Genomic DNA, 25,306 nt, shown 5'->3' on the forward strand with positions numbered 1-25,306 from the left:
AGAAATTCCCATTGAACCATTTACTCAAAAGTGAGAAGAAAATGCTTCGAACGTGCTTATACCTATGGTAATGACCCAGTCCGGAGGACAGTGACATTTATAGTGTTAATTCCAATCCTGCCAGAAGACAGTGGGCTCGCTTTGTAGGCGCCAGGAGCAGGTCATATTTCAGGCGATCTTTCTTGCCTGCTCCCCTCAGTTTCACACACCTCTGCTGCGTGGTTTGTGTGTTTGCAAAGGGGGGGGTGCTATTCATTCCCTCCCTCTTTCTTCTTCCCTCCCCTCTTCCCCACCCCTTTGCAACCCGGAAGAGCTCTGCTGCCTACAGCGAGCCAAGGAAGGCAGAGGGGAGGGGGCTTTTAGCAGGGATTCCAGGCAGCTAGGTTTTACGTCTGGCTGGCAGCCTAGAGCGGCTGCAGCACTCCGACTGCGGTGCGAGCTTCGGCAACAGTGGTGAAGTCCTTGCCTGTCATTTCTGCCTTCAGATCTCTAGCGAGCCGGGTTGGAAAAATAAAAAATAAAAAACAGCTGGCCCTCAGGAGAGAACTGCCCAGGTCAGTGCGTACATAGCTGTCCCCTTTTCCTCTGTCCTCTTTCTCCCTGCTCCACGTGGAGAGAATTAAGAGGAGGTCTGTTCTCACCCCCCCCCCCCATGGAGACAGCTGCCTCTGGAAGAAAGTGAACTAGACCCCAGTCCTTTCTTGTGCTTTCTGGCCACTGGAAATCTTTGGCTTTCTGCAGTGACCTTGGGTGATGGTGGTGTTGGAGTGTGTGGATGTCCTTGTCTGGAGGAGGGAGCTAGTAGATCTTGGGGTGCAAAGATAAGCTGAACGGAAAAATAAGAGCTTGTGGGGGTGCCTGGGAAGGGCTCTTGATAGACGCTGGTAGCTGTGCAGAGAACAGAAAATTGAAGAAAACAGTCCGTCTGCTTAGGAGCCTTCTCTTAAGGTGGCTTCGGTGTCTAAGTGTCAACTCCATGTTTATTTTTCTCTCTCGGCTTACAAGTGCTGTGTTTAGGCTCATTGTCTCTGCATATCATTAAAAAAAAACATGTGCACTGTGAGATAAAGTTAGAGCCAAGATGTGTACGCTTCTGGCATCTCCTCAGAGTAGCTGGTGGTCGTTAGGCATCCTTGCTTACAGAAGCACCCTGAGGTGGGCAAGAAAACCAGTTTCCCAGAGAGGACCAGGATAGTTTGGAGTAAGAAGGCAGAGGGGATAAAATTTAGACTTTTTCTCCTGGGACATCAGACCAACAGACCCCTAATATGCCACTTGGAAATAGGTGTGCCTGCACATGAATGGGTAATGTTAAAAATGCAAAGAAAGTCTGGTGAATCCGAGCAGAGCCATTGCTCTGAAAATGTTATTTCTTTCATAGAGCGGGATGACAAGGTGGCCAGTGGGATTCTGTCCAGAGTAGGGAAGAAGAAGTAACCTTGCCCGCTGCATCCCCCTTGGTTTATTTCCCGTATTTCTTGGCCCTCTTCTCCTCTTATAGAAAGGCACCAGGACCCTGGAATTGTGGTTTGAGAGACTCAGAACTCTGAAGGGACAAATAATGCAGGCAGCCTTTCTGCAGCCCAGCCACTCTTCCTTCACGGGTGTTGGTGGCAGTGGACTGTTCTTTCAGGGACAGGCTGATGGCCAAGGAATCCCAGTGAACCAGGTTAAGTGAGTCAAGGCATTTCTAAATAAGATGCTTGGCTGCCCAAATTGCTTTTTGTGGGGAAGAGGGCATCCCATAAATGGTTGCATCACCCCCCAACAAGAAAACTGTTCCCTATCAGTCTGAACTAGGTCTAGATGTAATTTCTGTTCTATAGAACAAGACTTGTGAAGGTACCAATGGGCTCTGGCTGCTGACTGATTCTCACATTAGGATTTAGCAGAAGGCCCAGCTTCAAGGTTCAAGCTAGTGGCTCAGTGAGGCCTAATCTTTCTGACTCAAGTAGGGAATTAAACCATGGCATACGTGGTGGTGGTGGTGGTGGCGGTCTACTTCCACCGGCTACATAAACTGTCACTGCCAGCCGCCCCAGATTCTCCAGTCCTTTTCTGTTACAATCCAAACACGGAGTAATCTGCATTTTCCTCTATTTATTTTGACTCTGCCTTCTTACAGGAAACACATCTGGTGGGGTTTGGGCAGAGGTGTAGTCAAGGAGTGGGCGCAAGCATTGGGGCAAAGAGAGCCCTTCTGTCCCGCTGCCAATCGCCCAAAGCCACACAGAAAGGCTCGGGGAAGTGGCAGGTGTGTGGGAGTCCCAAGGAGTCCACCTCCTTCGGGCAATCTGTGTCCCTGCAGTGGCGACTAAGATAGAGGAATAAGGATTCTGACACAGTGAGTGGGAGAGAAGGGGGAAACTTTCTGTTCCCTAGCCCTGGGCTATTTTTAACACTTTCTAGGCTGCCCTGGAGGGTTGTTTTCTTCTTGTTGTCTAAGCCATTTCACACTTGAGTGTGTGTTCCTTTCAGGTATGTCTTTGTGTGCCAGTTCAGTATTTTGGATCACCCCCTCCCCACTAATGGTTGGGATAACGGCCGGGTGGAGTGGGGTGTTATTAACTGTGTAGAGGGAGCACCCTTTGCTTCTTGCTGGGTCGACTGGAGCTAGGGTGCTGTTGGGAGAGTGAGTGTTCAGGCAACTTGGGTGAGGAAGGGTTGCCCATTGCTCTCTCTGAGGTCCGGGTTTGTTGGGAGGGGGGGGGGTCTGCAAACAGCTAATGGTGAGTAAGCACGTGGATATGGTGGTTTGTTTTATTTTAAATAACAGATTGCTGACGTTTACGAGGTGGCAGGCTGTGGAGGGTGTCCAGCAACTGGGGACCTGGACAGGTCACAGGCAAAGAGTGCATGATGCTGGGGGAAGCCTTGGTTTTGCACCTCTGAGCCAGGCATAGTCTTGGCTTTTTCTTTGGGGGTCACCAGCACGTTCAATGACATCAACTAATGATTAGTGTTTTTAAAAAGCCACCCTCTGCTCTTCCCAGGACCTGAATCGAATCTCCTTCCCTGTTTAAGTTTTTTCTACCTTTGCTGTTAACCCCTTACAGCCCCCCTTGCACCTCAGTCCTAGTCCTTGCCCCACTAACCGTCGACAGCCCAATTCCTAGAGTCTCAAAAGCCCCATATCTTCTCCAAGATAAAGCTCACTTTCTCTCTTGATACCACCAAAGCGCCCGGGGAGAATGGGCAGAAGCAGGCGCGGGGGGCGGTTGGAGAGCTCCTCAACCAGCGAGGAGAACCAGGAAACTAGGGTTGAAAGGAGCAGGTGACTAAGGCTGGCCCTCCCTAGCCGCACAGCTTTACATATTTACCAAGGCGAAGAAGCCTGTGTGTTCAAGTGGTGGAACCCCAACCACCCGCCTCTGGATTTTCTTGGATGCCCGCTAGAAACCTAGGTGCTTCTAAGGTTGGGCCTGGGGCTTTCCTGGGAGCAGGCCAGGTCTAGAAGCAGCGATTCTCCCACTAAAATCTAATGATGCTGAAGGGTAGGGGAGCGGCTTCCTGTCACCCGCATCTCTTCCTCTTTCCCACGGTCCCCATGCCCCAGGACCAGGACCAGGAGCACTGGAAGGTGCATCTTTCTCTTTCCTGGATGAGTACTTTCTCTTCCTACCCTAGGCTTCGGTTCCCGGGTCACCATCCTCACGTGCGCTTTGTTCTATTCGGAAAGCAGAAATCCCCGGTCTTCTCCTTGTCCGCCTGCCCCTTTCCGCTTCATTTCTCTCTCTCTCTCTCTCTCTCTCTCTCTCTCTCTCTCTCTCTCTCTCTCTCTCTGTATATATATATGTATATATATGTATATATACACATCTTGCTATAATCAGGGGTTTTCTCAACCGGGGGAGGGTAGTAGCTGAGGGAGGGCAATTCCTCGAAGATGAAGGCGCGAGCTGGGGCTGGGCTGGGGGCGGAGTACTAGGGGGGTAATCCCCAGCGCGTGCCTTCTCTCATAGACTCTCCATGTAGTTCGCCGTTCCTCCTGGTCAGGGTGGCTTTCCTCAGGTACTTTAAACTGTGGTAGATGATTAAGGAAAAAAAAAAAAAAAAGGAAAAGATTATTCAAACCACATAACCAAAACGGTGGCTCATTTCCCTTGGAAGGTAGACCCTAGAAGCAGGGTGGGAGACGAGAGATCTGCGTGTTCGGGTTAGTAGCCTTTTCATTCAAGTTCCCATGGGTTTTCCCTTAGGAGGCTTCCACTGTGAGCATCCTTTCGTGGCCAGTGACTTTGAGGGTCCTTCTTTCTGTACATCACGAAAGTTCCCTGTCCACCGTTTTAATTGGAAAAGTGTCTCTGTTGAGTAGTAAACCTCAGCCAGTCTGGTCCACTGCCTGCCTCCATTTTCCATCATAGTTTGATTAGTTTGATTTCTCTCTCTCTCTCTCTCTCTCTCTCTCTCTCTCTCTCTCTCTCTCTCTCTCTCTCTCTGCATTTCAGCTCATGTGGGGAATAGAGAAAATGGTGATAGCGTAATATGTGTTTAACCTGTGAGGTCCGGGTCGCCGAGGCAAAGCGGCCTCGGGAGCCGGAGCCGTTTTTTTTTGTCCGTCCAACCCAGGCTGGCCGGAGGCGCCTTGAGGCTGTGTCCCCGGCGTAACCTTCTTGCCTTGCAGCCGGCGAACTGTTTATTCAGCTTTACCTGTACTATTCTAGTATCCAGTAAAAATCTTCGCCCGGCCTGGGTAACCTAATCCGGAGGCTAAAACGGAGGAGGGGGTAGTGGGGTTGGCTCCAGAAGAGAAGGAGGTGTGTTGTGCGACACAAGCCTGGGTCTCGCCTTTGCTCCTCCCTCGATTGGGAAGGCAATTCGGATTTGGTTCCAGGAACCAAGCAAGGTAGGGAAGGAAAATTTAGAAAGGAGACTTAAGTCCTTGTTCCAGACTTCACGACCCCCCCCCCCCGCTCCCCCGCCCCGCAAACAGGCACTGTGGATTGACGCGGCGACCGCAGCTTCAACCCATGCTCCAAGAAGAAACGGAGGTCGGGAGGCAAGTGACCATTGAGGACTAGCAAGACCAAGGACAAGTCTCCTACCGAGGCCTGCTTGGGGCACATCTAGTCCTCCACCCTCACGTATCTTTTACAACTTCCATGCCTAAGTCAAAATGATCTAGGAACTGAACCAATACTTTCTCGATCAGAACCTCCCGGCTATTCCCGGCCGGTCTATTGCAGAGCCGGGGTAGGGACTGCAGCCAGCGCGGAATCGAATTAAACGCATTTTGGTGGTTATTGTCTCCCGCTAATTGCTTCAACAATGGCCACTGTTAAAACGGATACACCCAATTAAAGGCCCCGCGCGGTAACCCAGGTTTCTCGCCACCGCCCGGTTTCCTTAGTCCCGGGCAGTGCAGACTTCTGGGTTGCGAACCGGATTGGTAAGGGGGCGCCCGCGCCGGCCTGGATACCTCTGGCCTCCACTTCCTTCCCAGACGCCCAGCGACCACGGTCTTTTCACTTCGGTTTTATTGATTTGTCACATCCAAGAAAGATTGATCGAACTGGAATGGGAAGAGACTTTAACCTAGTCCTCTGGTCGTCGGCGTCCCGAGTTGTGCATTCAGTTTCTGGCCTTCGGTACTGCTCTGCGCGCTCCTCTACCTCCCAGCCCTTCAGGTTCCGGGCTTCACTTCAGTCGGTACCCGCCATCAGGTCCGCCCAGGCAGACGCCGTGGCTCCAGGAGGGGGGGTTAGGGGGAGGGACAAGGCAGTATGGCCCCGCTCCGCTTCCTTCTTCAGCCTGCAAATATTTGCTACCTTTAGGAGAATCCCACTATTCCGCTTGCGCTGGGAAAGTCCTTAAGTAAACACGCTCAAATGACAGCCTTGGGCATTCCAAGGCACGCTTTCTACCTCTGCCCAGGATTAGTAACTATAGGACCTCAACCCCCGAGGTTCGACTTTGCTAGTCACACTCTGGAGGGCGACGCTTACCGACCCCCCCCCCCCACCTCAAGGTAGCGTCTTTCCGGATCTCGGCCCCGCGGAGCTCGCCTGGCCTCACTCGGAGTCAAGCTCGGGTGGGTGACGCTAACTGAGTGGATTTCTACCTTCTGGGTCCGTGGCCTATGACGAGGCCTTTTTGCAACCTGGGCTTCCAAATTCTGAAGGGGACAGGCTGTGACTACTTCCAGAGGGATGGGGTCGCAACGTCCCAGTGAAGGCGAGTGGGAGGGACCTGAAGATGGGCAAGTGTGTTTGGATGTGTTTGTGTGTGTGTGTGTATTCCCACGCGCGCGCGTGTGTTGAGAGGTGTCACAGCTTATTCCAAGCAGAGAAAGTCAGATCCATTTCTTACCCTTTCCCCAAGAGGGCACACATACCCTGCTCAACCTGATGCTTACAGAAGCAGCCTCAAGGCCTATGGTTTTCAGGTAGGCCAAATTGGCTCCGGCTACCCAACACACAGTCCGAGGTCCTTGGAGGGCTCTAGCTGAGCCCTCGCTTGTTCCGCTCCAGGATGCTGGGTCCCCATGCATCCAGATCATTCGATCGTCAGCCCCTTACCCTGTCGAGGGAAGCCTCAAGAACTACCGTTCCGGAGCCAAAGGCTCCAGGCAGCAGCGCAGCATCCTTCTCCTCCATGGTGGTTTTCTCTTGCCTTTCCCTTCGCTCTGCCAGACGCTCCCGGGGAAGAGGGGAAATGCGCATCACCGAGAGAGGGCCGGTGTGCCTGAGGGTGGCACCCCAGGCTTTCTGGGGTGCATTGAGGCGTCCCCTAAAGAGGCTGGATCAGCTTTGTAGGCTCTGGCAACTGGAAGATTTGGACCACCTTTCTTTACTCCCCTCGGGCCTCAAGCCCCCTCCCCTCCCCCGCCACCCGCTAGGGGAGGAGGAAGCCGGGCCTGCATTTGCAAGCAAGGCGGGTCAGACCGGCGCCTGGCCTGGCCCAGACCCCTGGAGTCCAGCTCTCTGCCTCAGGCCACGCGCCGCAGCCTCTTCGGACTGGATCCCTTCCCCCTTCTTCCCGGTGGGTCCGGGAGCCGACCTCGGCCCTCCCTCCCCGGTATCCCCCTCCTTTTTTCCCTCCCCCTCCCCTGCTCTGTGTTTCTGACTCTGGGGCCGGGTCCGTGACGTCAAACCCAGTGTGGCGTCGGCGAGACTGGCCGGCGCGGGCCATCAAAAGAGCAACGTCCTCTTTCCCAATTACCCACTGTCAGTCCGGGAACAGGGGCGGACCGGCTGGGAATTACATGTTAAATACCCCCTACAGGCTGGTTCCATTACCCAGGGCATCCAGCCTTAGGCCCCCTATCCCTCTCTGCTAGCCCTAAACTACCTTAGATCAGGAGGGGCCTACTAGATGTTCTATTTTTCCAAGGGTGGGGAGTGTCCTTTGCATCCAGCATAGCTACTCTGGTGATTAAATTAAAACGAATAATCCCCTCCATTCCCACTACCAAATTTATTAGAGAGACGCCCCTACCAGGAAAGCCTTCTTTTTCAGAAACATTTTCTTTTTCAGTCTTTAAAACCAGATTCTAAGCCGCATAAATTAACACGTCTTGGCGTCAGCAGCTTTCTTTCTTGTCTTGAGAAGGATTTCTTGTGTTCTTTTTCTGGACTTCTAGATCTTGGTGCCCAAGACCAAAGAGTTATGTTTACTTGGGGTTATCCTCGAAGCTGTGAACTGGGGTCAGGCGGACTTGTATCCTACGCAACTCAGGAGTGACACAAGGACCTTCTGCCCCCCTCCCCTTTTGATTTACCTTTCTAAACTCTCGTCCTTAATCTTAATCCCGGGACTTTTAGCAAAAATGTGTGTGCGGTCTTCTCTGCTTGTTTATGGAGTGGTTTCCGGCGAATGTAAGACAGCAACTAAATAATTAAAAGGTTTTGAGAGCGCCGTGAGCTGGATGAGATGCTGGCAGCTTGATTGGCCCAGGAGAGATGAGTTGGTCAAAGAGCGAAAGTAAAAAAAAATCGATATTCTAAGACTGGGCTGCCTGCATAAAAGCGAGACCAGGGGAAGGGATGCAGGGTGAACTCAGGAGGGAGATTTATATATATATGAAAAAAAGATATCTTCATATTTTGTATTTAGAAATTCAGCCTTGAGCAGATGTAAAAAGATGAGGAGTCAAGAGACGCTCCAAATTCAAGCCCGTTCATTTCCAAATAAATTGTTTTCTTCAAGGGTTGTGCTTTAAAAAGAACGCACTCCCACCCCACACCGGCTTCAAGGTAGACAAGGATGCTTTTTCTCCACAGTAGGGCAGGAGTTATTTAGAACATTTTAGAAAGGGCTTGGGAATCCAAGTCTTGCATTGATGTGAAACATTACGGGGTAAAGGAGTGAAGAGGAATGACGCCTTCGATTCCAGTAACCCTCCAAGCGAAGCTCTCTGCCCTGGAGTGCAGAATGGAATCACCTTCTGGCACACTGCCCTGGGGGTACACCCGAAGTCTTTTCCCGCCCGACCTTGCTCCTCTGGGCTGTCTTCCGGACCCAGGCTGCAGAAACCTCAACGCCACTAGGGGATGCAGTGACTCAAAGGACCGAACAGGGCCGCAGAGGTTGGAGCTCGTGGGGCGGGACGACTGCGGCCCGGTCATAGTCTCGCCCGACGATTGGTCCTTACAAAGGTCCCGCCTTCTTCAAGCCCCGCCCCCTCCACAGGGCCTCTTGCAGCAGTTTACCCGGAGTTAGCCGGTTGCCCACCTAGCAGACACGGGCCTTGAGACCCACAGAGTCCCGGGAAATTGCCGGTGGGTCCCACCCCGGAGGTTAGGGTTAGGGATTGTGTAGGGGAGCGTTTCCTCGGCGGAAGGCAAGGATAAAGTAGGGCTCCGAAGGGAAAAGTTAGGCCACCCGAGCAAAGATCAAGTTAGTTCCACACTGTATTTCGGGGACCAGTGAGCCTGGGTCTGGCTCACCCGGCTTTCTATGCATCTCCTTGTCACTCAGGTCAAAAGCACACATTGATTATACCATTAGATCTGAAAAAGACAGCTGCAACAGCTGACGCTGTTCGTCCTGGGGAGGTTTGTGTAAGCGAGTGGAGAGAGACCATAACAATAATAACGCAGAGGTCCGAATCAAAATCCAGGTCCTTTGCGCGATTCAGCAGCCTCCTAGGAAACTCGTTTGGGAGGCAAATCTTCAGGAACTTTGCTATGAAACCTTTCTGATCAGTTTTACATGTACATAGCTCCCAAACTGATATAAACTGAAAAATATCCCTGAATCACGATTTCCAAGTTTGCTCATTTTAAAAAAAGCGTGGAAAAGAAGTCTGCTTATGGAAATTAGCTTTATGAATGGAGTGGCCGAGTTTCACTGGTACGGAATAATCTACTGAGCCCGAATGAATCGGCTCTGCCACATTTAAAGGGCCAGAGCGCGAATTCCCTCCTGCCTGTCCCCTCCACCCAAAGCCCCGGCCGGCCTCGCCCACCCTGCCCGCGGCCCCTCTGCCCTAGGCGGCCCTCGGCGGCGCCCCTTTCCGGTCAGTGGAGGAGCGGGAGGAGGGGCGGCAGTGTTCTGGCGTGGGGTGGGGGTGGGGGGGTAGGGTGGGGTGGGGGTGGGGGTGAAGTCCTGGAGCGGGTTTGGGTTGCAGTTTCCTTGTGCCGGGGATCGTGTCCCCTCCTGCCAGCGCCAGGCTCCTCCCCCTCGGCGCGGATGACACTAGAACCTCCTTAAGTTGCGTCGCGCCACAGCTGTCTGCGAACACTGAGCTGCCTGGCGCCGTCTTGATAGTTTCAGAAAGAATGCATTCCCTGTAAAAAAAAAAAAAATACCGAGAGAGGGAGAGGGAAAGAGAAAGAGAGAGGGAGAGAAAGACTGAATGAGCGAGACACAGAGTGCTACGCAAGCTGACCGGGCAGGTCACACGCCTCCTCCTCCTCCTCTACGCTCCTAGCTACTCAGGTTGGTATTGTGACTTTTTTTTTTTAAGTTTGATATCTCTCCCTCCACTTGGAGGGACTTTTTCCTCCCCCAAACTTAAAGCTCAGCTTTCTTCTTTTTGAGAATTTGTAGTGGCTGAAAATATCCTAGGGCCGGTGTCCTCCAGGGAGGACTTGTCCCCAAGTTTTAATTGCTTAGTCAGTGCCGGGCTCCTGCGAGCCTGGCTGCTGGAGGTGTGCGGGGGAGCTTGGCTTCCTCTCCCGCTGGGTCTTCGCGTGCATGTGCACGTCCCGGGTGAGTCGGCCCTGCGGGGAGCTGGAGGAGACCTAGCGCCCTACAGAATTTCAGGTGTTAAAGTACTTGCTGCTCATCCGGGTCTCCCTTTAATTCCCTTGCAGGTGATCGAAAGAGCCACCGTCTCTGAGCTTTAAGGAATCGGTGTGCAGTGTGGCCACACTTGGATTCCAACGTCCCCTCTCTGTTTCTCTCTCTCTCTCTCTCTTTTCCTTTTGCATTTGGCCCCTTTATTACGCCGTGTCTATCACTTTTGGGGGGAGGGGGTTCCCATCTTTTTTTCTTCTTTTTACTTTTTTCTTTCTTTTGCTAAACTATCCCGCAAAGATTTTTCTTTACTCCCTAAGCCCTCTTTTTTGCTCATCCCTTCAATCCCCTTCACTACAAACAAACCACTAAACGACCCCTCTCCCGGGCCTCCGACGGCAGAAGTCCGCGGACCTCCCAGGCCGACAGCCCTCCCTCTACACGCGAGGGTTCCGGGCCCGGCGAGAGGGCGCGAGCACAGCCGAGGACATGGAGGTGACTGCGGACCAACCGCGCTGGGTGAGCCATCACCACGCCACGGTCCTCAACGGGCAGCACCCGGACACGCACCACCCGGGCCTTGGCCACTCATACATGGACCCGGCTCAGTATCCCCTGACGGAAGAGGTGGACGTACTTTTTAACATCGATGGTCAAGGCAACCACGTCCCGTCCTACTACGGAAACTCGGTCAGGGCTACCGTGCAGAGGTACCCTCCGACTCATCACGGTGAGTCCACCTTGGTGCCAGAATCCTCTGGGTCCGCGCCTGTTATCCTGGGTCCGGGAGACCGCCAGAGCAAACGAAAGCCCCTAAGCATGTCACTAGTTCATTTAAAAAAAAAATTGGGGCCCGGAAATGGGCGAGGAAGCCGTGTCGCTCGTTGGGAGAGTGTTTTGTTTTGTTTTTTAAAGAGTACAGCAGGCACCTCTATTTGCGGGTGTCGTCTTGGCCTGACTCTTACCTGACAAGCGCCAAGATACAGCCTTCCTTGATCCACACGCGGTTGTAGATTTTGCAGCCCGGGTAGTCTCAAGCCGCGCCTGCAAGCTCCAAGCCTTTTTCAGGCCGGGCAGCAGTGCCGGCCAGGCGGGCCTGGAATTGGGTTCCTCCGAAGGGCTTCCAGCTTCTAGTTTTCTAGTGGAAGTGATCTTCTGCCAGAACCTTGCAATTTATTTCTCCTTTTACATTTTCAGAAAGGCCCAAACACATGCATTTATTTCTACATAAAAAAAAACTTTCCCTCCTAAAGCTAGTGAATTTGAGTTTTAGGTAAGTTTCCTACTTACTGGTGCCTTCAAGAAGAGAATCTGGTGCTGGGCACGGTATAGAGGGAGGAAGCCTTAAGCTGTAGACTCCCGGCTATACAGAATTTTTCCTTCGTCTTTGCTTTTAGCTTAATTGCCAGGCCCTATTTTCTCCTCTGGCCTACTGTAGTTTCTATAGGCTCCTCAAAGATTTAGGATATATCAAAGTTTCTTTTTAAGTAGGAGCGTTTCCAGTTGCACTACCCTCCCCCCAACCATTCACCTTGAGAAGTTTAGGGGAGTTCTGAGGTGCTTAAAAAAGAAAAAAGAAAGAAACCGAGCCTCGTGTGGTTGGGACAGGGAACTCTTAACACTTCCCAGCTGTAAGTGTGTGCTTAAAGGAGCAAAAAATTGAAGGGAAGAAGGTGTGAGGTTTTCTCAGCAGCCGGAGGTCTGCTCCGGTCCCCTTGCCTTGGCGCCTGTGACACAGCCCCTCAGGCAGCAGCAGCATCCTCCGCCTTACAGCCGCCCGGTTTTCAACAGTCGTTTCTGCGGATGGGGTGCTCTTTGCTTGGGTTGTGTGCAGATTAGCAGTTAAGTGCAAAGGAGGTAGATCAGGCCTAATGTTATTTACTATACTACTTCCTGCATTAAAAAAATAAAAAGAGCCTTAACCCTTGGCGTTCAAGAGAATTCTCCATCTCTCTCTTGACTCCCCTCCCCTTCCTCTCTCGCTTAAGATTTTAGTTTCAGTATTGTTCTTAATGGTTGACTACAATGCCAAATGGTGAGGCAGATACTGGACTGACAAGATCGATAAGAGTGTGGATTTGCGCTTGAAGTTTAGAGGCTCCCCTCTTAGAAAGTATGGACTTAGATAACTTATGAATGCTTTAAAATTGTGTATTTTAAATGAAAGCTAAACATACTCTGCATATGAGTCACCCTTGCTTTGAAATAAACACGTAAACTGGGATTTTGTGTCTCAGGTGAAAATCCACATACCGCCCCGGTGAACAGGAAAGTCTAAGGGGCCTAAGGGCTTGTTTTATTTTATTTTCCTACAAGAAATGGAAGGGTGAGGAAAGAACAGGGGCGGGGGGGGGGTGGCGGGGGAGGGAGGGAAGAATCTCAGAATTGAGGTATGGATAACTTCAAGGGTTTGGGCAATGAAATTTTCCATTTCAGGCCTTTTGGAAGCAGGTTTGCCAGTTCTAAGCAAGCACTGAGCACTGCTGAAATTAACTCTCAAATGCATCCTGCCTTCCTTGGGTTAGGTGTTGGGAGCTGGGCCTCTTCCTAGGCTTGAGGAGTGGTGTGGTCCCACTTCATCCTTCAGGCCTTCGCATTCACACTGGCTCTTATCAGCCTGGTGGGCATTAAGTCTGCAGTAGGAGAATCAGGGCCATTGAAAGAAACCGATAAATCAAGGCAGGAGGGGAGGGGGATTTGGTTTTGACTGTGTATTTGGACAGGACAAATGAGCCAAGGGACCTTTTTCCAGGTCCTTGCCACTCCTCTGGAGTATTAGGAGCAGGCTGTTCTTTTTCTTTCTTTTCTTTCTTTTTTTTTTAGTTGATGGGTGTGGACAGGGTCTGTTTCCACCTTGAGCTGTGTGGGCCTGGTACTCCTGGGACCATGAGATTAGAGTAGGTTGAAGATCTCTTGCCCTTGGGCCTGAAGGTTTGCAACACGGGAGGTTAGGGGCGCCAGGAGGGGACTCTCCAGGTGTGTCTGAGGGCAGCTCTCACTGAGGCCCTCTCTCCTTTCTCCTCTTTCCTCCTCCATTGCTGGCGTCGCAGGGAGCCAGGTATGCCGCCCGCCCCTGCTGCATGGATCCCTGCCTTGGCTGGATGGCGGCAAAGCCCTGAGCAGCCACCACACCGCCTCGCCCTGGAACCTCAGCCCCTTCTCCAAGACGTCAATCCACCACGGCTCTCCAGGGCCCCTGTCGGTCTACCCTCCGGCTTCATCTTCTTCACTGGCCGCGGGCCACTCCAGTCCGCATCTCTTCACCTTCCCGCCAACCCCTCCTAAGGACGTCTCCCCAGACCCGTCGCTGTCCACCCCGGGATCGGCAGGCTCAGCTAGGCAAGATGAGAAAGAGTGCCTCAAATACCAGGTGCTACCGGATAGCATGAAGCTGGAGGCATCTCACTCCAGAGGCAGCATGACCACCCTGGGAGGGGCCTCGTCCTCAACCCACCACCCTATCACCACCTATCCGCCCTACGTGCCCGAGTACAGCGCCGGACTCTTCCCCCCCAGCAGCCTGCTGGGAGGATCCCCTACCGGGTTCGGATGTAAGTCGAGGCCCAAGGCAAGATCCAGCACAGGTAAGTGCCACCTCCACCCTGGCAATCTTTCTTACGCTCCCTTCTGTTTCCACTACATCCAGGTCAGGGCAAAGAAGTGGGCTTTCTTCCCTCTAAACTAAGGGTCTGTGGGAGGGCTCCGGGTACTGCCCAACCCTTCAGAGGTCTTTCTTCCTTTCTTCCAGCCTGGAAAGAATGCGGTGTGTGTGTTTTAACTCCTACTGACTTAGGCTGCAGAGGGGAAGTGTGATCTAATTGCACAACCCCCACCCCACCCCATCCCAGTGAACTGGGAAAAGGGGAAAGACTAACAAAAACAAATGAATACCCTCTCCTCCTGCCTGCTGAGGGACTTCTGGATTCTGCCAATAACCTTTAGTTTCCAAGACCAAATGGAAGGCCCCGGGAATAAATCTGTAGTGTTTAAAGCTAAAACGAAACCTCCTCCAACCTAAACAAACACAGGTCCCTCCTATGACCCCTTTGGCCTCTGTCAGTCGGACTGCTCCTCTTCCCGCCCCTCACAGAGGGTCACTGGGGCTATAGCCAAGGACTGTCCTTTATAGAGACATGTATAAATAAAGTGTGCAGTCTGTGTCATTTGGGATGGAGGCAGGCACTTTGTAAAAGCAGCAGGCTTTGCATGGAAAGGGGCCTCTTAGCTGGACTTCTTGAGAGCATGAGGTGGATTTCTGGGAGGGTGTGGAGCTGAAGGAATGCCGGTGTCCCTTGCCTAGTCAGCTGCCTAATGTCTTTGGGGGGCCAGAGGCCCCACTTAGGACAATTCCTGGAGATGCTGGGAAGCCAGGTGCGCTGGCCAGGAAGGCTGAAAATGATTCTTCTGCAGGTGTACACTTCTGCTTTTTTTTGCCCCTTTCCCTCAAAAGCACCCGATGTCTCCTAGCACATTGAGAGATTTAGTCTATCGGGGTCATTGCTGGAGAAGCATACACAGGCACAATTTTTCTTTGCTTTAGAAATAAGACAAATTCATCCTCAATCTGTGGCTATTGGAAACATTTTAACCAAAAGAGATTGTATCAGACTGAAGTGTATTTTTAGAAGGGATTTTGTGAAGATGGTTCTGTCTTCTAAGGTGTGTTCATTTCAGAGTAGGCCACCCCAGCTACACAGATCACATTAAAAAAAAAAAGTAATGGTTACAAAATAATCTGTTGTCTATGAAGGGCTAGGTCAGCAGTGTTCAGGGCAGGCTTAGGTTTGGAAGATTTCAGAGGGGGGTGATGGGAGCCCAGTGACCAGATCGGTTTTCAGGGGTTTCTTTCTTTCTTTTTTTCTTTCTTCCTTCCTTTCTTTTCCTTTCTTTCTTCCCAGGGTGACATTCAGTCTGACTGCCTGAGCAGGACTGTCTCTATTTAGTTGATATGTTTTAGCTAATCCAATTATTTTCAGCCGGCTGCACGCGACAGTTGCATTGTTTATCCTGAGCCAGGAACTTTAATAGAGTCCGGATGCGGTTAGGCTGACAGAAAAACTCAGACCTGCATGTTCAGTACATGAAAGCAGGCAGGAGGGAGAAGGAGGTAGCCTTGTTGGTAAAGTCAAAAAGAAAGCTAGAGGAAAGGAGAGCCGAGGGAGGAATGTGGTCTGCTAAAGGTGCCAACGCAAGAATTGGGCTTGTGAGGAGTGAAGATGCTGGGCTAGAGAAAGCTTCAAGGTGCCGGTTGCCTGCTGACATTCTGCCAGAGAGTTAAGATCAAGGAACCAAGTCTGTGTATTTTGAGGTTGCAATGGGGTTTAAAAACAAAACAAAACATCTCTATACTGGTGGGGCTCTGAGGTCAAGGAAGAGCCTGATGTGGTCGCTGTGAGGGGGAGCGGGACTTGACTTTCCAGAAGAGTCTTCTTGTTTTGCCCTTGGTCCACACTTCTTTTCCACTTCCTTGAGTTTGCATACTTTTTGTCCTTGGTTTGCTCTGTTTCTTTCTCTCATCTCTTTCCTTAAGTTTGTAAAGTGGGATGGGGGGTGGCCTCTTCTAAACCAGAACCAGGAATACCTATGCATATACTTCATTTATTTGTTTGCTTATTATTATTTTGGTGAAGAAGGAGGAGAATCATTATAATTTGGATTTTTGCTTCCTCTTTTTTACTCCTTTCTCACAGTCATAAAAACCAAAAGCGGCATACCTGGTCCGCAAAGGGCCTGGGGCTTTTGGAGTAGAGAGGGACGTCTCTAGAAACCCTTGGTGTGTAGAGGGTGGACTCGTCAGAATTCTGCTAGGAAGGGTTCTCTTAGGTTTAGCTCCCTTCCCTCCCTTTCTCTCTTCACCTGAATTCCTCCTTTCTTTCTGTTTCCTCTTTGCAGATGCATTTACAGGAGGAAATAGGACAGAGGTGGAAGGCAGGACTGTTGTTTCAGAGAAAGCTGTGGTCAGGGCCTACCTTACTTTCTTGATGTCATTGCTTTTTGTCTGGGATCTATCTTTGTGAACAAAAGACAAAGCTGATACCGTTGCTCTTATACCGCCCCCCCCCCACCCCAGGGCAATTCTTTTCTTTCTTTCCAGTTTCCCTGATCACTTTTGGATGTGGGTATCTCTTTTTATCCTCCTGAGAAAAAATTCTCTCCTTTGCTCCTACACACCCCAGTTTCAGGGTTTCAGTCCGAAGCCCAAGGGGCATTTGAAAATGGCTGTTGAATGTCAAGAGGCCTCACAGCTCTGTGGTTCTTGTCACCTAAGAGAGGTGTCTGCCTGGCAGCTCACAGCAGACAGGGGAGAGGGAAGAGGAAGACAGAAAGCAGGAGAGTAGCGCCCTCCATTAGGAAAATTGCCTGTGTGCTGAAGTCACAGTAGAGGCAAGGAGAAACGAAAAGAAGAAAGCCCACGCAGGGCAGTCGAAAACTTGTGGAGTGAATCAAGACAGAAAATTGCTCTCGGGGCTCTCTGCCTGAGAGCAACCACCGTTGTTCTCCGCTTTCAAGGGCCCTCTGAAAAGGAAGCTGCCTTCCTCCCTCCTGCCTGACAAAGGAAGGGAAATCGGCCTGGCCACAGGCTGGGAGATCCCCTCAGCAGCGCCCGCCCCACCCTCCCGCCAGCCAGCCGCCTAGTGCCTAGGCATTCGCGCTGCTCAGGGCCTGGTGCAGGGAGCATGTAGCCAGGAAGCTTTACTGTGCCTTTCTGCCCTGTGCTTACGCAGGGAAGGGGACCTAAGTGGCTCCTGTGCACACAGGATGAAGAGCAGGCTTTGGGTGGGCCATGGCCCATGCTGCTATTTCCCAGCATGCTTGCTGTGGATGCAGCAGACATTTGGGAAGCCAAAGCTGCAAACCCTGGTACCTCCTCAGCAACTCATCCCTTCAGCTTCCCTACATCCACAGCCTATACCCATCAGAGTTTGACCCAACATGCAAGTTTGTCTGAGCATGAGGCACCCCAGAACCTTTGAGGGGAACTAGCAAAAGTTAACCTAGTCCCTAGGAAAGTGCCCTTGGCTGTATGTGTAAGGTTTTATATCCCAGGGGCTCTAGGACACCAAGGGAGAGTTCTCTGCACACCCAGGCTGAGGAGCCTTTTTGTAATCTGGAAGGGGGGGGGGGGGGAGAAGACATACATTCTCTGCTTAAATCATTTTTGAAAAAGCAAGTTTACACGTGGTCCCTGAGTATGGGAAAGGTGAAGGTGGTAATATTTTTCATGGTTGTCTGGCCACTTGCTAGAAAGGGTCAGAGCCGAACTGTGGCAATAACTTTTTAGAATGGTCCCTGGAGAAAGTGACAGGCCCACAGTTAGGTCCCCCTTCAGGTTTGATGTGGGGCTTTCAAAAAATCCTCAGGTCTTCTGTCTACCAGGGTAGATTTTGTTCCTCTTCTGGAAAGCCAGCCTTCCCAGTGGATCTTCTGGAGTCTCTTTCTTGTCTTTGTTTGTCATTGATTAACCTCTCCAGACAAAGGGCTCCATCATCTTTTAAGTGTTGGGGATGAAGGCCAGCCCCTTGTACATGCTGGGAGCAAATGCTCTGTATAGCTTTAGCCTCCTCAGAGAAACCTTTAGGGCTGTTTCCCATCACCTCCTCTACTCCTGTCTGTTTCCCTCTCAGTACCTTGCCCCACCCCTGTGTGGACCACCTGGAGTTGAGCTGCTTGTTCCAGTAGTCCACTGGGCTCTCAGCTGCTTCCTCCTTGGCTTGAGGAACCATGCATTCTAGAAGTACTTCTCCACACTCCCCAAAGTGGAAGAGATTCTTCTAGAAAGGATCTTTCCTCCATTCAGAAGTTGCAAGGAAGTCTCTTCAGGCACTTTCCTTCCTAGGACCCATTTGTACTGAGGAACTTTCTGGAGTGGATCCCTGGTTCTGGGAATGGACACACCTGGCGGGGCTGGTTTTCTGTTTGCTTATTTGTGGTCTTGGGAAAAGAGAAGTTGTAGTTGATTTCAGCTGATGAGGGGGCCAATGTCTTCCCCTCCTTGGCTGACTTGCTTTCTCCCCATCTGTGTGAGCTGCATTCATCCTGTGCCTCCTGTCCTTTTCTCTCCTGGCTTTCCCCTCTTGCAGATCTCCTGCTTGAAGGCTTGTGCCCTGGTTTGCTCCTATCAGCCCTTGGCTGGCTAGGCTGGGGCCAGAGTGTAACCTCAAACCCTCCAATAACCTGGGAAATGCTGGCCTCTTTTGAAGGGGAGGCCGTGACTGTGAGGGGATGAATCAGTCCTGCTGGGCCTTAATTGATGACTTTGCACCTAGGGGCATTTACAGTTTTATTGGAAGTAAAAAAAAAAAAAAAGTTCTAGCTACTCAAGTCATTCAGGCAATTTACCAATCTATATATCCATCTATTATCTGTTTATCTACCTAGCCATTGATTAATCTTTCCTCTCTCCCTTTCCCAATCTTCATTATTGAGTCAATATATATAGAAGGGCCTGACGACTAACTGGGTTACCCTTGCTGGCCACTGACTGTGCTGGACTCAGCATGTCCTTAGGGAAATGTTCTCAGGTTCATTCATCCTCTTTATTCCTTCGGGCTCTATCTTTCTCACCAAGTGGAACATATCAAAATCAAGGTTCAGCTACACTTTACACACCCACACTCTGTTTGTAACAGGGAATAGTTATGTACGTCACACACAAAGGGTCGTAACTTTGGAGCACTTTGGAGGTGAGGTGGAACTGTTTCCCCTACCCAAAGTGCTTGGAAATGTTTTTGGTTTTATTTTCCCTTTTAATTTCATTGTGTGTGTGTGTGTGTGTGTGTGTGTGTGTGTGTGTGTATGTGTGTGTGCGCGCGCGCGCGCATGTGCGCGCGCGCACACACACACACGCACACATGAGCATATGTGGAAGATGGAACACAACTTCTGGAGGTTGGTTCTTTCCTACCACCATGCGGGTTTCAAGGACGGAATCCAGGTTTGGCGACAAGTGCCTTTCTCTCCTCACAGAGGGATTTCACAGAGACCCACTGTCATAACGCTAAATGTTACTTCCTTTTTGTATGCTTTCCTTCCATAAGTGACTTATCTGTGATCTTGTTTCCAGAAGGCAGGGAGTGTGTGAACTGCGGGGCAACCTCTACCCCACTGTGGCGGCGAGATGGTACCGGGCACTATCTTTGCAATGCCTGCGGACTCTACCATAAAATGAACGGACAGAACCGGCCCCTTATCAAGCCCAAGAGGAGGCTGGTAAGTTTTTGAAAGGACTGAACCCATGTAACCGTTTTGTGTTTTTCGTGCTGTCTCTGGGAATGATGGATTTCTGCAGGAAATTGGCAGGACAGTTTTCTCTCCTTTGTTTTTCTTCCTTTTCCTTGTTTTCACTTTTTCTCTCTCTCAACCCCTTCATTCCTTTCTTCTCCCCTTTTATTTTTTCAAATTGGGTCCTGAAAAAACTTATTATTATTATTGTTGTTGTTGTTGTTGTTGTTGTCTTTTAAGTACAACTGTGTCAATAGTTGCTGTGTTACAGAGAAATAGTGTGGGAATAAAATATCCTAGTAACCATTTAGAACATACTTTGGAAGTAGTAGAAGGCTCGGAGGAAGAAGTTACAGATCTAGGACTGTAGTTGAACCTCTGGTATTAACACTCTAAGATTGATTGGGCTTAACGGTGTGGTAGTGCACGTTTGTAAGCCCAGAATTTAGGAGGTTGAGCCACAAGATCAGGTGGAGTTCAAGGCCCCCTCAGTCTGAAGTATTGAGTTTGAAGCCAGCCTGGGCCATGGCATTGATAATGAATTAACTGAATTTCAGAATCAGCTCTTCGTGTTTCTCTGCTTCTTGGTCGGATGCATTGAGGATTTTACGTGGGTGATCCCTGTCTTGACTGTTGGTCTCAGCTAGCCTTGAGCTTTATTTTCTTTGAAGCACTGTCCAAAGGGTGATAGTTTCTGGCTCCCACCACGCATGCTTATTTATTTTTTTTCTTGAGCTTTTTGATTATTAGGAATAATTATCCAACCTGGAACCACTGAGCATTTATAAAGAAAGCAAACAGGAGGCGTTTGTTTGTAAACTTGTCTCTGGAACCTTGGCCAGGATCGAACAGTGTTGAGTGTATATAACAGAGACAATAAGAGGAGCTGGCAGGGGGCATCCACCCACAGGCAAGATCAAAATGCTGAACTCACTGAGCACAGGGGAGGAATTTCCCCATGCAGATTCTTAGGGGGAAAATAGAGCAAAAACTGAACAGATGAGACCCCGCCACTCCTGTAAAGCATTATTTGTCTTCCCTGTCAGGCAGCGGCACAGTTTAACACCTCTCACATCCTCTCTAGAAAAAGGAAAGCTCTCCAGGGCTGGAAGTGCCCAAGTGACTTTAATTTTTTTTTTTTTTCAATCTTAGATCTCTAGGCCTCCTTCTATCTGATCTTTGCCCTTTTCTCTAACTGTCTCAATCCCCCCACCCCATGCAGTTTAGTTTTTTTTTTTTTCTCCCTTTCTCTTATGTGCAAAGCCAACTTCCTAGGAAAAAGCTGCCGGATATCTGAGTGCTAGAGATAACTCATAAACAACAGCTCAGCTTCCCCAACTTAAACATCAAGATGCTTAGACGGATCAGAACAAGAAGCATTAAAAAAAAAATGGCTGGAGGTGTTAGTTCAGAATGAGTGTGATCACACCGCAAAAGAATGCCCTGAATCACTCAGAAGCCAGCCTAAGTAAAACACCAGAAACAAAAAGAGCAAAAACCCAAAAAAACAAAACAACAACAACAACAAAAAAAACCCCAAAAAAACAAACAAACAAAAACCCCCCAAAACCCAACAACAACAAAAACTTCTTGTTGAAATAAGAAGTACAGTTACAGTTTTTAATTTTAAAATAAAGACAAAAAGGTTTTAAAAGTTCTGAAAAGTGTCAGTTTTCTGATGGATGAAGGAGAATTTATCTGTCTGTAGACAGACCACAGCGGAGGGCTCAACTTCCGTTTTATATGGGTTTGCCTCCACTCACCTTTCCTAGGAAGTCTGTGGAACACTTGAGTAATAATTGCTTTTAGTTTTAGTGTTCGTAGGCTGTCACAATGGAAGCTGCCTATCATAATCATCTCCCCTCCTGGGGGAGGTATTGCTATTTTCAATTCCTTTACAATTTATATGCTACACAGAGACACATAGGTTCCTCTCTTTTAACGTTTATTTGTGTGTATGAGTGTGTAGTGCATGCTATCGTGTGTGTATGTGTGGTGCATGCTACGGTGTGTGTGTGTGTGTGTGTGTATGTGTAGAGGATAACTTGCAGGAAGAATTGGTGCTCTCCTATCATGTGAGTTAGTGCTGGGGATTGAACTCATATTATCCCGCTTGCCGGCTGAGCCATCACACCAGATTTTTCTCCCTCCCCGTTTAGATGTATTCTACTTCCAAACATCTGGAATCCTTTGTTTTCTTTTCCTTTCTCTTTTTACCGTTGTACTGGGGTATAGAAGTCTAGGCTCATGTGTGTTAAGAACACCTAAGCCACATTTTCTGCTTTCTTACATGGCCTGCCCCTTCACTTCAGCTCTGTCTTTCTAGTTTGTTTTGTTTTGTTTTGCATATTTTCAGACCTACTGATAACCAGCCAGCCCATAATGTAGCTAGCTTCTCCAATGAGATACATAGCAAACACTGACATAGAAGAGATGACCAGTGGCCAGATCTATAGCTTTCCCCCCTACTAGTATTCCAGAATTCTCATATGTCTTAGAACTAGAAAGGGTTGAGTGGCTTGCCTAGTTTAAGTACTTATTGATGTCCTGTCACTGAGCCCAGCAGTGTGGTTCTGTGCAATCCTGAAAGTTTGCACAAACTCTGTCTTACCAGAGACGTATCTGATACACATGCGTATGTATATATGGTATTTACAATGTACTGCAAAGGATTATATATATATATATATATATATATATATATATATATATATATATATATATAATTCTTTCTTCAGAGCACTCATTGGATCAGTTGGCTTTATATATTTTCATTATACATTCAAGATTATTGACCTGGGAAAACTGGTGAATGCTGAGTGGACACTGTTGGGCTTTCTCTATTTCTTCTGAAATATCATCGGAAGGCGATAATAATCATGTGTAACATAATTGTCACAAACCATTAGGCGTTGGTTTTCAGTAGAACTTTCTTCCAGAGGGCACAGGAGGGAAATCATATTAAATGATCACATTTCACAAGGGCAGGTGGCCAAAGGCTCCAGAACCAACATCCGCACTCTTGGGTCTTACTGACTTATTTCCAAAATAGCAGGAAAGCAGCAGCCTCTTCACAGTGATGGGGGGGGGGGCGGGGGGCTGCTTTTAATTCCACTTCCTTACAAGCCCAAAAAGAATCAGTTAAAAAAAAAAGTTTGTGTTTGGCTGTTCAAAGCCCATGGGAGCAGATCTGCGGGACAACCTAGGGGCTTTGAAAGGAAGGGAATATGTCTGCTGAATTCAAAATCACCATGGGTTTCCAATCAGGCCTTTGAGCTTTTGCTGCGACTTCGTGCTCAACGCACTATTGGTAGAGAATAAGGGGAGGGTGCTGTAGTCCTTAGTTTCATGTTATTAAAATCACACCAGAATCTATTTTTCTTCTTGCCTTCTATTTTTTCTCCTCCCTCCCTCCCTCCCTCCCTTCCTTCCTTCCTTCCTTCCTTCCTTCCTTCCTTCCTACTTGCCTTTCTTTTGGGGTGCACTGTGAAGCCAGTCCAGGTCTTACACTGAGCCCAGTCTTCATCTTCCATCCCAGAACTTCCCTACAATAAATATTTTTTGGGGGGGTGGTTTAAGACAGAGTCTCTCTGTGTAGCCCTGGCTGTTCTGGACTCACTTTGTGGACCAGGCTGGCCTCGAACTCACAATGGTCTGCCTGCCTCTGCCTCCTGAGTGCTCAGAACTTTCTTGATGCAACTGGATGCTTTGTCTTTTGTTCTTTTCTTTACAATTAATTTGGAGCTCAGAATCCAGAGTACTTTTTTTTTTTTCTTTCTGTGTAGCCTTTGCTGTCCTGGACTTGCTTTGTGGACCAGGCTTGCCTCGAACTCACAGAGAGTCACTTGCCTCTGCCTCCCAAGTCCAGACTCATTTTTGAGTTAGCATTTTCTTTTTAGGACGAGAAAGAGGGGTGTATTTTTGGAAGCAACAGATCCATTTTCTTTTTATTTTATGTGTATGCGTGTGTGTGTGTGTGTGTGTGTGTGTGTGTGTGTGTGTGTGTACATGTGTATGGTGTATGTGTGTGTGTTTGAGATATAGTCTTTAGAATATCTGTATTTATACATCTACATATAATTCACTATTTTAGCTTAGCATACAAAGGACTGCATTTCATCAGGCTGTCGGGACATGTGTATTAGCTTAGCCCTATTCTCATTCACTCCCCTCTTCCACTATGTAGCCCCAGCTGGCAGTAATCCTCCTGCCTCAGCCTCAGAGTTCAGGAATCCCAGGCAAGTACCACCACCCTGCCAGCTAATTCAACATAATGAGTGGTTTCTTCCTTTTCTCTTGCTCTTAGTGTCCCTGGAAGCCAGTAGCGAGGTAGAGAGCAAGAGTTTTGATTGTATTTCTTGTAAAAGAACTCTTACGGGCCTGCGAGTGACGAGTGGGACCGAGTAGGAGCTTGGGACCAAAATTAGCCTGGCTAATGGGAAGTTGTCACTCTTAAAGATGAACTTGGTGGTACACTTCATGGGGATGGAGGGAGCGGGTAACGTTCCCGAGGAGATGGCCTTGGTGTCCTGCCTCTCTCCAGTTCTGTTCGGGGAGACAGCAAGTTTGGCATTTGCCTGCTGAGGTCCAACTGACTCCTAGACACCGGATTGGCTGCATCTTTCTTCTCAAGGATGATCTGGCATCTTTATGACTTTCATGTGGGCCACTTGCTAGTTTTGATTTCAATGTCTTCCCCCCACCCCATCCAAGCCTGTCTCAGTAGCTTTGCCAATGAATCTACTATTTGTTTCAATTTTATCCTCTCTTTCTGTCTCCAGTCGGCAGCCAGGAGAGCCGGGACATCCTGTGCGAACTGTCAGACCACCACCACCACCCTCTGGAGGAGGAACGCTAACGGGGACCCTGTCTGTAATGCCTGTGGACTCTACTACAAGCTTCACAATGTAAGTGGAGCTGGGCCCAGCTGGGGTGAGGGTGGGGAGGGATCCTAACCGGAACTTTGAAGCAGCATCCGGATTTCTGATGGGTCTGGGTCATGCTCTTGGGAGCTAAGCAGTTTGTTCAGATAACCAGCACGGTAAGATTGGGTTTATTATTTGTTTCTTGGTTCTCTGAGACAACTGTTTTACATACCCCGGGCTAGCTTTGAACTCTACATGTAGATGGGGCTAGCCTTGAACTCCTTCTGGGCCTCCTGTTGTAGCTTCCGGCGTGCTAGGACTACAGATGAGTGTCGCTACATGTGGCAGAATGTAGTTCTGAAAATATCTTTGCTGAGATGGAAAGGGTCAGAGATAGAGGGGGAACCAGGTTCCCCGTGGCTATAGCATAACCACAGCCCTGGCACTTAGAAAGCTAAGGCAGGATGACTACCCTGAGTTGTAGGCCAGCAGGGCCTGCACAGCTAGAACAGGGTCAACCAAGGCTACAGAGCAAGGTCCTGCCTCAAAAACAACAAGAACAACAAAAATGGAGAAGAATACAGCTACCTACCGATTTAACACGTTCTAGATAGCTTTTATGTGAGCTTAAAACCTGATAACTATCGTTGACTTGTATAGGTTTTAAGGGGGAAAACAGAAAAAAAAAATCATCAGTTCTAAAGCCAGGTCAGGTGGCACATGGCCTTTAATCCCAGTGCTTGGAAGACAGATGAAGGTAGACTATTGGCAGTTCCGGGCCAGCCTGGCCTACATAGGGAATTGTCACCCATCCAGGGCTACATAAAGAGACACTATACCAGAAAACAAAAAAAAGCAAGAAATCACCAATTCTGCTTTGATATTCCTTTTTGTGGGGTGGGGGTTGGGGTGGTGGGAGGTGGGGGTGGGGTGGGGTGAGGGTAGGGGGGAGCACCTCCCTTGCAGGAGGAAGGGAAATGTTGTGCTGCTGTCCATTTCTGAGGCAAATAGGACAGACAGATTTGGTTACTGATGGC

At 49.4% G+C, this 25,306-nt stretch overlaps 1 protein-coding gene and 1 long non-coding RNA gene across 6 annotated transcripts in view; one reads left to right on the forward strand and one right to left on the reverse strand.

Annotated features, from left to right (window-relative positions):
- The first annotated feature begins 348 nt into the window (after positions 1–348).
- The window catches only part of GATA3 (GATA binding protein 3), a 29,921-nt gene continuing 4,963 nt past the window's right edge, over positions 349–25,306 (forward strand). The window contains exons 1-5 of one of the 5 annotated variants that reach the window (XM_084781246.1): positions 349–554; positions 10,260–10,912; positions 13,233–13,766; positions 19,247–19,392; positions 24,186–24,311. In XM_084781246.1, the coding sequence (XP_084637372.1) occupies positions 10,672–10,912; positions 13,233–13,766; positions 19,247–19,392; positions 24,186–24,311 (1,047 nt within the window). In that variant the 5' untranslated portion in view covers positions 349–554; positions 10,260–10,671. Of the gene's footprint in view, positions 555–9,600; positions 9,883–9,969; positions 10,156–10,259; positions 10,913–13,232; positions 13,767–19,246; positions 19,393–24,185; positions 24,312–25,306 lie in introns of those variants that run through there. The other 4 variants (XM_084781249.1, XM_084781248.1, XM_084781245.1 and 1 more) reach the window with 4 other exon arrangements.
- Positions 5,463–7,011, reverse strand: LOC311597130. Its single transcript, XR_014779105.1, has 2 exons — positions 6,519–7,011; positions 5,463–5,751 (listed from the first exon to the last, which is right to left on the reverse strand). It is a non-coding gene; the product is annotated as an uncharacterized lncRNA (long non-coding RNA).

The sequence above is a fragment of the Acomys minous genome, assembly GCF_964271855.1.
Source record: "Acomys minous genome assembly, chromosome: 5".
Classification (NCBI taxonomy): domain Eukaryota; kingdom Metazoa; phylum Chordata; class Mammalia; order Rodentia; family Muridae; genus Acomys; species Acomys minous.